Here is a 12,690-nt window from a genome sequence, read left to right on the forward strand (position 1 = left end):
ATATATATATATATACCAACTCAATAACAGCTCCTTATCAGAAAGGACAGGACTAATTAATTGAAAAGTTTTGTTGAAGAAATGCCCCTGCAGACATTTTTACATTATTTCCTCTGTCAAAACATATATTTTTAATGTTGTTCTTTAAAATAGCCAATATTCAGTCTGATCGTAATGTGTGAATGTTTTATTTTACATGTGGTGGTGCTTTGTTGCTTTGTGTTTTCGCTGGAGGAGCGCCCTCCCAGGTGACGTCACCGTCATCCACATCCACGGCAGCAGGAGGGGCGAGGCGGACCGCCGCTCATCCACCGGTGTCATGGCTTCCTAACCGGAGGGGGAAGTGATTGAGAGGAAAACAAGGGTTTTTTTTTAATTATTGCCGAATGCCCTACTGATTACTTCCCCCCTTCTAGAATCTGAGATCTGGACAGAGAGGGGCTCGGCCTACAAATCCGCCGCTACCGGCCGCCCCTGGGATCCACCTTATATTTTTTTATCCGTGAATTTCCATTCGGTAACCGTGGAAGATGGCCGACCCGGCGGAGTGCACCATCAAAGTGATGTGCCGTTTCAGGCCCCTGAACAGCTCCGAGGTGACCAGAGGCGACAGATACATTCCCAAGTTTCAAGGGGAGGACACCGTAGTGATCGCGGTGAGCTATTTAAATTTTAATYGCCGTGGCTACCTTTATTTTCCAGGGCTCTCCTAGCAGACAGTACGCCATTTCTGATTGTCCTGTTGGCTAAAGGCAGCTAGCAGCTTAGCTTGTTAGCTGGGCTGACCTGTTCACCGCTGCGTCGTTCCTCTGCCACCAACTAGTTCTCCTCCCATCTCACCTCCTGTTTGTCGAGTTTCAGTTCAAACAGTGGTTATTTTAGCTAATTATATATCTCTGAAAGCTACTCCGCTCGCTGTTGCCCAGAACTTGCAGCTGCCTTGTCATGACTTAGCGAGCTGTCATTCAACGAAGCCACAAACACTCGGGCTGACACAGGTTAGAACAACGACAGGTTTAGCATCCCGTTCCTGTTCAGAAGTCCCCGTATTCTTAATAATATTAAGATGTTACAAACCTGTAACTAAATCTGTACATTAAAATTTGTTTTCAACGTAAACCCATTCAATTCAATAAGGGGCTAACTGTTAGCTAACAGGCTAGGCCAGCGATGCGGCTAAGCTAGCTAGTATTAAAACTGTAGCTTAATTAAAGCTAGCCATGAGCTAACTAGCCACGAAACAAACACTTCTCTAATCCATGGTAAAAAATATTTAAGATAATTGATAAATTTATGCAAGAAATAGAGATAACACATTAAAATGAAAGTCTAGTTTTATGTAGTGACTGGACACTGATGCAACAAATTATTTAGTTTGTACACGAAATATGTTATTTTTGGAACCATTTAAAAGTTTACTGTCAACACTGTAATCAGCTCTCTTGTGCTACAAACCCCTGGACTTGATAAGCATAAAATGCACTGGCACCTTTTCCTCTAAGAGGAAAATTAAAAGGAAATGCCTTTCAGGGTGTTGATGTTGGCACTTAACTGTAACAACTAAATATTTGCCTTTAGGCCTGTTTGAAACCATAATGTATGGGATGATTTATCATCTGAGATCTGTGTATCATATTATTTTAAGAAAAAAAAAGTTTTTTGTTGAATTGTGATGAGTACAAGTTACCTATAGGAAGTGGTTTGTCATATAAGAGTTAAAGCACATTATTGTTATATTTCTAGGTTTTTACAAGGCAGCTTGCAAACGTCATTGGCATACTACACAAAGCATAGTTAAATATTAGTTTGTTAAAGTCAYACACTATGATTGTCTCTGTGGACTTTGGCTTCTTTGTAATATGCTCACTCATGCAAATATGACTTCACAGAGCTTACAGCGTTATTGAAACTTGTCTTTAAATTCATTCAAGAGTTTGCCGCCTTTGGCTAMACGAATACTACTTTTGGTCGATYTTCTACATTAGGTGTTGAGTGTGGRTTACAACATTGTTATTCTTTTGAGAACAAACCAGAGAACACTGTTGTAGTTGTGCTTTTTTTTTTTCTTTAGCTTTACCGATATTTCCTTTAGACCTTTATCAAATAGCAAGTTTTTTTCCCGTCCCACTAAGGCGTGGTCTGGACCTGCCCAGTTCAGAGTGCCATTCATAGTGCCAAAATGCCAGTTCACATTGTGAGACACTGAGTGTTGTGAGCCAGCAGTGAGTAGGCTCTCTTGTTGCATCTGCTTTGAGAAGTATAGCACTTACAGTGCCCACAGGTAGCAGCAGCATTACCCTGAGCCTCCTGGGTAATCCCTTTTGTTTTCTCTCCTGGTTACCAGTTGTTCGGCCAATCAGAAGAGGCCGTTGGCTGGGCACTGGGCAATCTCTCTGGGTGGGGAGGGTAATTATTACGGTCATGTTATCTTGTTTTGGTGATGTTCTTTGCGAGGATGACCTACTCACATTGTTTATTTTTATCCATTTTGAGAAAGTCCAGGGTGTGTATTTTATACTGAAACCGAAGCCTCAGCATCAGTGTTTCATCACTCAACAAGTGAACCTGATTACAGTTCCTGCTGGTATCTCAACGGGCTGTGACTAAAAATTCTAAGAAAAAAAGTCAATTTTTCTATTGTAGCCTAGTTGAATTTTGAGAGTTTGCAACCAACAGTCCATGTGGCCTTGCTTGGAGATTTTTAATTTAACAGCCTATATCTTGTGTAGGACTTGCAAAACTATCTTCTAGGGTAAACACATTATTAAGTTGTTCACAATGTACTCACTTCAGCTCGTTTTGTACCCGTCTTGGCAGCTGCACCCATGTTTATGATTCAGTATGCTGGAGTACATTTATTATGTTGCACAAATGTTTGACCAAGTTCAAAAATCAAGTGACAAGGCTGCAAGGATCGTAGATTTCAGGACATGTAGGAGACTCTTTTGCAGATACTTTTTACCACTAGAAACCAACACTAGCTGCGTTTCCATTGACCATGAAAATGCGCAAATTAGAATTTCGAAAATAAATTTGCTCAATGGAAACACATCAATTTCGAAAAAAAATAACGTTTTTCGAGAAAATGTTTTTGCGCTAGAAAGAGGTGGATTTTCGGCCGTAACTAAATTGATGTTTTTCGCAAAACTGCAATGGAAACACTTTTTTCGCATCACGGGAGTCACGTGATCAACAGCCGACTGTTTCTACTGGCGATAAAGACGACGACAAAGAAGATAACAGGAAGTAGAAGTAGTAGTAATATCACAGAAGTAGTCAAATAAAGTATTAAACTCACCGACTACAATTTCCCAAAAACACAGCATACGTAGCCGCTCCCAAGTAGGGGCTTGTCACTGGAAAGCCTCGATAAAAGACGCCGACGTCTCCTCTGATGATGAGCGCTAGTGTTGTGGTAGCAACATGCTATGTGTTTACATCCATTGCCGCCATGTTTGTAATGATTTATCGTGAGAACAAACGTATTCACGCGTGACTTTAATAGCATTTTTTACTTAATGGAAACACCGCAGTTGCGAAACTGTATTTTTTTTTGCCATTAACAGAATATCAACAAAGTTTTGCGCACATTTGCAATGGAAACACAGCTAGTCTCAGTCCAGCGAAATACTCATAAATCAGACAATATCTTTATATATATATTAATATATAATATATTTCTAATTGAGGGCCATTATAGATTCTCCAAACATTGTTGATATCCTTATGAATCATTGTGCAGGACTCTGTTACTYGACCACATCTTCTGGTCTTGTGGCAGAAGCGAAGAGAAATAAATTTTCTAAATGTAGTAGTATGGATGTTGTAACATTGCTGGTGAAGCGTGAGTGTTCAGGTGAATTATTCCTCATTTTACAGTTTTACACTAAAAGATTAGTTAATTGTTCCATGTGTTGTGGTCATGTTCTCTGTTTGTTTTCAGTAGCTCAGAAAARCCCTACAGAAACAGAACTGGGCTATTTTTAGGTGGTGTAATTGTGGAAGTGCTTAAGAGGTAGCATGAATGAAAAGATAAGAGAGATCAGTAGCTGTTTAACGTATAAACAGCTTTACAAATAACACACATTAAAGCCAGCTTTTTATGCTTAATGAATATCAAACAGCAGTAATTATAAATGATGAGTGACATAAAGCCWGTTTGATTTCCATGAAGAATTCTGCGGATGTTCTGAATAACCTCGCWCTCTTCCTGTCCCTTATGGAGAGTGTGACAGAGCACTTATGAGCAGGCTGACAATACATATTTCTCTGTAATTGCTATTTCARACAGTAATCCAATTAGAAAGAAGTGTAAGTAACGAGGCCAGTAGCAGCAGTAACAATGAGGACTTTAAACTCGCCATTGTTTGCTCACGGTCGCTGGCAGTCTGGATACTGTCTCTGTGGTCTTGTTCTGGGAAAGGTTAATTGCCCGGGTGTGGTGGTCTGGACTGCATAAYATATGCTGCTGTTTCAAACAGAACTGTAGCTCAGGTGCAATTTTCTAGATGTTTTTGTAGCAGATTAAAAATCCAGTTCTGCAAAGTGAATTAATTCTTAAGTTGGCTTCTGTTATAGATGTTAATGCCAAATTCTCCAGAAATCATTCCTGTTTTGCAGACCTTAGTTGTTTTTTGTGTTTTCTTCTTCAAACACACTGCTAGAGCCCCACCTATGGAGAAGAGATGAGTCAACTGGGACTGAAAACCTCCAAACACAGCTTCCCATCTGAGATGAGCCTCAGATTTGCTTGTAACATCAGTTATATTGGCCTGCACTTTCCATCTTAAATGCAGCTATTGATCTCTATCTCCCTGGAGTTGTGCTCTGAAGTTTTGACCAGCCCACAGAATACCACACAGTCAGCTGTGATGTAATTGATTGAAGTAGATTGGCTTCAAAATTGATGCTAAAAGCTCAGGATCCAGCTAGGTTTACTTTTGAAGCTGTGCTGAGCKGGATGTAGCCTGAGAAATGATAAAACAGGAAGTATAACAGGCTGGGATGCTCATGTGTGAAGACTATAATAAGTTTTAAAATACATTTTTAATCACTACAGTTAGCTTCTCTGCTTGGTTTTCATGTGTTGCTAATCAGTTTCCTGATAGTCCACCTACTGAACTTGTTCCATTCAGCTGGATAAGTTTGTAACTTCTGATTTGAATCAGCTTTCCATAAGTCAACTTTTCCTCTATATATAATTAGGGCTGGGCGATAATTCAATAATGATAAACTGCGATACACATGTATCAGAAAACACGTCCAATGTAATATTGATAATTTCACTGGTTATTACCGCTAACGGGTGATAACTTTCTGATAAAATAACTAGGACCTTTCAGCTAAACAACACCAGGAAAGCTAAGATTTACCTTCAAAATAAAAGCTTCAAGCTGTCAATAGATGACAAATGCCTGCTAAAAAATAATTGCTGTCGCTTTATTTTGAAATGTGTAAACCAAGTGATAACTTGCAGGCCCGGTCCACCATCGTAGGGTTAATATGAAATTAATTATTGATTTAAGATGCTTTTACACTGAAATGTGGTATCTACAAATGGAAGAGGGTATCAATATGATACCCCAACAGCTAAAGAAGCTAAGCTGGCAATAAAACGTGCAATAATGTGCAGCAGCAGCTTCATGTTTCAAAACAAAAAAAAGTGTCGTGATGTGAAAAGAAATGATGCAACAGCTTGAGAGGAAATTGTGGACGGAAGAGGAAAGTAGTCTGGCAGCATTTCAGATATTTTAAGTTCAACAAAAGTCAGACCGATGTTGTCTGTAATTAACCAAAAATTATTGATATCAACCAATATAAAACACTTATATCGTGATAAGTTTTTCATACATATCGCCCAGCCCTATGTGTAACGTTCTGCGGTTAGCCCATGTCTGAATGAATTGATGGCAGTACGGAAGGAAATGTAGAAATGTGTAAAATGTACAGTAGTTGTGTTTCCCTGGGCCTTTTTTTTGTCTTTTAATCTCTTATCCATGTTTAGATTCACAKCTGTTTTTAATAAAAAGCTGAATCGTTGGAAGTGCAACATTTACATTAGTCACTCATCTTTTCTTTCTGACTTTCTCTCAGTCTAAACCGTACATGTTTGACAGAGTCTTTCAATCAAATACTTCGCAAGAACAAGTCTACAACGCTTGTGCCCAAAAGATTGTTAAAGGTGATGTATCAGATCCTGTTTTACTCTTAAAGTGGATGTTTTTTGAACTCATTGCTTTGCTAACATCTGTATGATGTCTAATAGATGTTCTTGAGGGATACAATGGGACRATTTTTGCTTATGGGCAAACGTCATCTGGCAAAACACACACCATGGAGGTAAGAGCCCGGGACCTCTGAGAGAAAACGTTTAATAATGATTATAGTTGTTTCTAAGTGATATTCTTTCCTTTACTTTATACAATTTCTGCCCACTTTCAGGGGAATCTCCATGACACAGATTCAATGGGCATCATCCCCAGGATAGTGCAAGATATATTCAACTACATCTACGCCATGGATGAAAACCTGGAGTTTCATATCAAAGTAAGAAGGGTGGTGCATGTTTTATGTAACACGACGCGCCTTTTTTAACTTCTTTTCTCTTACGCCTCATGAAGCATCTAAAATAAATGTTTGATTTGAAGCTTCAAAATTAAAGAGTTGTTTCTTTGCTGGATTGCCAAATAACAAGCTTTTTTTGTTCACAGGTTTCATATTTTGAAATCTACTTGGACAAAATCCGAGATCTGTTGGACGGTAAGTGACTGAGCGAGTAGCCTGAACACARTCTTCTATTTTTCCTTTGATTGGACCGAACTGTGGCAGCAGATGTGACAGAACGAGCCGCCAAATGTCTGAGAAAATTAATGATCGGCATCAGGAGCATCTTCAACAACACTGGAACCTTTTAAAACATGAAAACTCAAATGTTTCTCTTATACTTTTAATTAGGATTTTAGTATTGGTTAGATATAATTTTACAAAAAWTGTACTTTATTTGTAGTTTTTGTGGTTTTTACTCATCAGATTTATACACTGACAAACATATAAAGATGAAAAATATTTAAGATGTTTYAGCAATGGATCTGAATGATACTGTGAAGATGTGAACAAACAAAATAACAGATATTTTGTACATTCTTTTATGCCATTAAAATTTCTGTGGTAAAACATCTGGCTTTTTTCCATACTTAAGTCTCTCTGCTGCATCTGTTTTTTATTTCTAGTGTCAAAGACCAATTTATCAGTGCATGAAGACAAAAACAGAGTACCCTATGTTAAGGTGAGTGCCTTTCACCTGCTATTTGTCAAGAAATCTGGTAAAACCTGTTAACGGAGCTCAACAGAAACGTCTCCTGTTCCTTTTTTTTTGTCTGTAAAGGGCTGCACTGAAAGGTTTGTCTGCAGCCCAGAGGAAGTCATGGATACTATCGATGAAGGCAAATCCAACAGACACGTAGCCGTCACAAGTAAGCTCCTACACTTTACATGCTTCTGCAGAACTACATCCTGAATACGGCTGTGAATTGCCAAGAAATTAGTGATATGCTCGGTGTTCCCGTAGATCCTTAAAAACTCTTAAAAGGCATTAAATTCATCAATCCAAAAATAAGGCATTAAATAGCCTTAAAATGTCTTAAAGTTTCAAAGGGCTTAAAAAATGTTAACACATTGTAAAATTAGTCTCAAATTTTACAATAATTGGTAACATTTATTTGTTGATTTTAAAAATAAAATAAATGAATCTAAATAAATAAATCTCGCAGCTAGTTGTTTTGTGTTAAAATAAACATTTGGGTACAATTGTTGCTAACTGTTCTTTTTTTTATTATTAATTTGTGTTAATTGTGAAGTTGGTCTTTCATATCAAGTGGCATTAAAGAGGTTAAAAGGTCTTAAAATTAACTTGCCTTAAGCTGCAGAAACCTTGATGATGCATATCACGATACGGGTCAGGATATGATATATCGCGATACTGTAAGCAAGACGATATATCGCCTTTTCCCCCCCAAAATATTCTAATACAAAAACCTCAGAACACCATGCGTACATAAAATCTGAGAACAATGAGATCTGTTTGTGTTTCATATTTCTTACCACATCCATCCATTACACCTTCATTAAAAATCGATACAGTATCAGAATTGAAATATCGCGATATTTCAATGTTATCGATATTTTCTTRACCCCCTAATTGTGACTTTAGATTTCTGTATATTCAAGGCCTTTGACCAAGCGTCTCCTCTCCTTCAGACATGAACGAGCACAGCTCCAGGAGTCACAGCATCTTCCTGATAAACGTCAAACAGGAGAACACTCAGACGGAGCAGAAGCTCAGCGGGAAGCTCTACCTGGTGGATCTTGCCGGTAGTGAAAAGGTGAACTAAAACAACCACCTGCATTTTGGAACAGRGTTGGTGTTTTATTTCAGGGACGGTAAGGTTTCTGATTTGTGGTTGACCTCCGTGATGTGCAGGTCAGTAAAACTGGTGCTGAAGGAGCYGTGCTGGATGAAGCCAAGAACATCAACAAGTCTCTGTCATCTCTGGGAAATGTCATCTCTGCGTTGGCTGAAGGATCGGTCAGTAGCTCTAATACACTTTACTCTTATACTATTTASTCTTTGTAGAGATGCTTAAGTGTTTTGCGGTTATTTAATTCAAATTTCTTATGGCACAGCTTTAGCCTTTACTGCATAACCTAAACCTAAGTCTGTTTCGGCATATCTATCCTGCTAATTACCACAATAAGTGCTTAAATCTCTTCCAGCCCTAGGTGTGATTATAATTTTTTTTTTAGCTGTAGAGTCTTAAAACAACGCTCTCCCATTGATGCCACAGAAAGAAGCGCCCTCTGTTTAGCAGCTGCAGAGCCTGGAGCTCGTGTCTACATGATAAAAACCACCATMTTTTCCTGTTTTCTTTGTGCAGAAGCTGCATTTTAAGACATCTACGGGTCTTTTGTGTGGCAGAAGGAACTTTAAGCAGATAAAGCCTTTCCTCCGAGCTATGCCTTTCCCCAGCTTTTTGTTCTAATTTCACCCCTTTCACTTTGATCAAGCGTTGGTTTGTTGAACRGCTCATTCGCTGTGTAAACAACCTGCGGCGGACAGCTGCTGATACATTTATGATGCTCGAAAACAAATTATCTGTTGTCCAGAGACGCTTCACTAACCGCTGAGGATAATAGTTTGCAAAGAAAGATGGCAGCTTGCTGCAGCTTAGCTGGATGGACTTAATCACAAACCGTTACTTTATTTATTGGTTTTACCAAACTTTCTGCAGTTTATCTGTTCAGTCCTGGTGAAACATGAAGCTTTTTCTTTAGTTTCAGTACAACAAAAGCATTTTAGCTTAGAAAGTCCCAACCGGGTTTTAGTTTCTTTTTAAACTTTGGTGTCTGTTGGATTATTTACTGATCATTCAGTCAGCACCCTCATTGTTTCTCTACTTCAAGTCTTTAATAGTCAGAAGAGAAAGTCTGAGAACTTCCTGAATATTATTTGATCATGTATATGTTTCTGTGTTCCCTGCTTCCAGGCCTACATCCCCTACCGAGACAGCAAAATGACCCGTATCCTTCAGGACTCGCTGGGTGGTAACTGTCGAACAACAATTGTTATCTGCTGCTCGCCTTCCTCTTACAACGAGGCCGAAACCAAATCCACCCTGATGTTTGGACAAAGGTTAGTAGGTCAAACGGAAGACAACGGCTCTCTAGTCTCAAAGATATGACTGAACAGCATAATTTATTAAATGCAATATAAATTAGTTGCAGTTTTATAAAACACTTTTTAAATAATTGTTGTTTTCCTGTTTATTTTACTCTACATTTTTTTGCAATCTTCAGCGGCATACTTACCTGTTCATATTTTATAACTATTCTAAAAGTTAGTATTACATTTTAAATGTTACACTAATATATTTAACCACTTTTATACAAATATGGCACCATATTGAGATCTCTTTAATTTCTTTATAAACATTGTTCTCTTTGAAATCTTCTTCACTGTATTGGCTCTTTTTTGTTTTCTTCTGCTTCTTTTTATGTTTAATGTGCTGCCTTTTTTGTTATTTTAGCTATTTGTTTGTTACTTTAGCTGTCGGTTTGTTGCGTTTAGCTATTGGTTTATTGCGTTTAGCTATCGGTTTGTTGCGTTTAGCTATCGGTTTGTTGCGTTTAGCTATCGGTTTGTTGCGTTTAGCTGTCGGTTTGTTGCGTTTAGCTGTCGGTTTGTTGCGTTTAGCTGTCGGTTTGTTGCGTTTAGCTGTCGGTTTGTTGCCTTTAGCTATCGGTTTGACCTTTAGCTGTCGGTTTGTTGCCTTTAGCTGTCGGTTTGTTGCCTTTAGCTGTCGGTTTGTTGCCTTTAGCTATCGGTTAGTTACTTTTAGCTAGGTTTCTGCTTATTTTAGCTTCAGGCAAAGTTATTCAGTACCCAGCTTTGTCACAGAAACTGTATTTTCCTAAGATAAAAATATCCTAKATTTTTTAATCACTAAAGGTTATGTAGAAAATGAAATCTGTTTTAAAAGGTGGTTGATTGTAAAACACGATAAAATGTTTGAGAGTTAATTTATTCTTCTACTTCCAGAGCAAAGACCATCAAGAACACGGTGACGGTGAACATCGAGCTGACAGCAGAGCAGTGGAAGCAGAAATACGAGCGAGAGAAGGAGAAGAACAAGACTCTGAGGAACACCGTCACCTGGCTGGAGAACGAACTGAATCGCTGGAGAAACGGTGAAACTGAACAGATTCTGAGCTCCGTGCAGCCTCGGCTTTAATCTGTCCCTGCTCACTGAACACATGTTCTCCTGTCCTGGCTCAGGCGAGAGCGTGCCGGTGGAGGAGCAGTTCGACAAGGAGAAGGCCAAYGCCGAGGTGCTGGCCCTGGACAACATCCTGAACGACAAGCCGGCCTCCACGCCCAACATGCCCGGCGTTCGGCTGACGGACGTGGAGAAAGACAAGTGTGAGGCTGAGCTGGCCAAGCTTTACAAACAGCTGGATGATAAGGTGAACAAGAGCCCTAAACATGTTCACACGTACGATGCTGTGGAAATATCTGTTGTTAATTTTTTGTTTTATTTTAGGACGATGAAATCAACCAGCAGAGCCAGCTGGTGGAGAAGCTGAAGCAGCAGATGCTCGACCAGGAGGAGGTGAGACRACCGAAGGGAGTTTGATTCAAACTCCTCACAGCGTCGGCAATGACGAGTTTTAAACAAACACAACCGTTTCAATTCCCTCAGCTCCTGGCTTCCTCCCGGCGGGACCACGAGAACCTCCAGGCCGAGCTGAACCGCCTTCAGGCAGAGAACGAGGCCTCCAAGGAGGAGGTGAAGGAGGTGCTGCAGGCCCTGGAGGAGCTGGCCGTCAACTACGACCAGAAGAGCCAGGAGGTGGAGGACAARACCAAGGAGTTCGAGTCCATCAGTGAAGAGCTCAGCCAGAAATCTGTAAGCTGGCAGTATAATCAGCCTGTTGAACTTTGATTGTTTCTGGGATTACATTAAAAAAAGGGATTGTCAAAGTACCAACACTCCCATACCTGAAGTCATATTAATAATTAGAGTTTCAAATGAAAGTKCAGTTATTCTCACAGGGTGAGTCAGAAAGCAATAAATTCATAAAACATGTCTGAGGTGTCAGATTTACTTATAAAGAGGCTGACGTCAGAGCTCTTTTGTCTGCTGGTAATGTAGTAAGATGATGCTCAAACTGGGCGTGGCTCTGCAGTTTTTCAGTGTCCGTATAAGAACATTTTGTGCTTTTCTTCCCCTCATTGTCTTTTATTAAAACAACTTTTAATAACAAAAGCTTCTGTTAAAAATGTCTGTTTTTGCAGTCCATCCTATCGTCTCTGGACTCGGAGCTCCAGAAGTTGAAGGAAATGTCGAATCACCAGAAGAAGAGGGTGACTGAGATGATGTCATCGCTGCTCAAAGACTTGGCTGAGATCGGTTTTGCGGTGGGCAGCAATGATATTAAAGTACGGAGCTGTTTCTACATTATTTTTTTCTTCCCTACCCCTCCTGCCCTGACAACAGTTTGTTTGTCTGCAGCAACACGAGGGCGGCAGCGGCCTGATAGACGAGGAGTTCACGGTGGCGCGTCTCTACATCAGCAAGCTGAAGTCGGAGGTGAAGACGATGGTGAAGCGCTGCAAGCAGCTGGAGAGCATCCAGTCAGAAAGCAACAAGAAGATGGACGAGAACGAGAAAGAGCTGGCTGCCTGCCAGCTGCGCATCTCGCAGGTTTGATGAAAAGTTAACCGAGCCGAACGGGTTGCTTTGTTCCGGGACACTAATGCTGTGTTTACCCACAGCACGAGGCTAAGATCAAGTCCCTGACGGAGTACCTTCAGAACGTGGAGCAGAAGAAGAGGCAGCTGGAGGAGAACGTGGACTCGCTCAATGAGGAGCTGGTGAAGCTCAGTGCTCAGGGTGCGTCACTGAAACACTTTTATTTTGGCTTGTTGAAGAGAGGGGCTGCGCGTGCGCTATGGTGCACGCTTGGCATCTGAAAATACATTTCCTCAAAGGTATTTTTAATCTGAAAAGAGCTTCGCTGAGTGAGAACTAATGTTGAGAGCAGCAGACAGTTAGGTTTCACTTTCACCCGAGAGCCTGCAGGAGTTATGGGCGGGGTGTGTGTGTGTGTGTGGGGGGGGGGGGGGGGGGGGGG

General features: G+C 40.2%; 1 protein-coding gene across 1 annotated transcript in view; it reads left to right on the top strand.

Moving 5' to 3' along the window:
* The first annotated feature begins 285 nt into the window (after nt 1-285).
* LOC106522897 (kinesin-1 heavy chain) overlaps nt 286-12,690 on the top strand; it is a 19,166-nt gene continuing 6,761 nt past the window's right edge. Inside the window, exons 1-17 of the mRNA XM_014016129.1 lie at nt 286-656; nt 6,094-6,181; nt 6,266-6,339; nt 6,442-6,546; nt 6,711-6,759; nt 7,230-7,285; nt 7,385-7,472; nt 8,257-8,381; nt 8,480-8,584; nt 9,543-9,688; nt 10,595-10,743; nt 10,832-11,019; nt 11,097-11,165; nt 11,256-11,462; nt 11,852-11,995; nt 12,069-12,260; nt 12,332-12,449. Coding sequence (XP_013871583.1) covers nt 531-656; nt 6,094-6,181; nt 6,266-6,339; nt 6,442-6,546; nt 6,711-6,759; nt 7,230-7,285; nt 7,385-7,472; nt 8,257-8,381; nt 8,480-8,584; nt 9,543-9,688; nt 10,595-10,743; nt 10,832-11,019; nt 11,097-11,165; nt 11,256-11,462; nt 11,852-11,995; nt 12,069-12,260; nt 12,332-12,449 — 2,029 coding nt within the window. The 5' untranslated portion in view covers nt 286-530. The remainder of the gene's footprint in view (nt 657-6,093; nt 6,182-6,265; nt 6,340-6,441; nt 6,547-6,710; nt 6,760-7,229; nt 7,286-7,384; nt 7,473-8,256; nt 8,382-8,479; nt 8,585-9,542; nt 9,689-10,594; nt 10,744-10,831; nt 11,020-11,096; nt 11,166-11,255; nt 11,463-11,851; nt 11,996-12,068; nt 12,261-12,331; nt 12,450-12,690) is intronic.

The sequence above is a fragment of the Austrofundulus limnaeus genome, unplaced genomic scaffold (assembly GCF_001266775.1).
Source record: "Austrofundulus limnaeus strain Quisiro unplaced genomic scaffold, Austrofundulus_limnaeus-1.0 Scaffold139, whole genome shotgun sequence".
Lineage (NCBI taxonomy): Eukaryota > Metazoa > Chordata > Actinopteri > Cyprinodontiformes > Rivulidae > Austrofundulus > Austrofundulus limnaeus.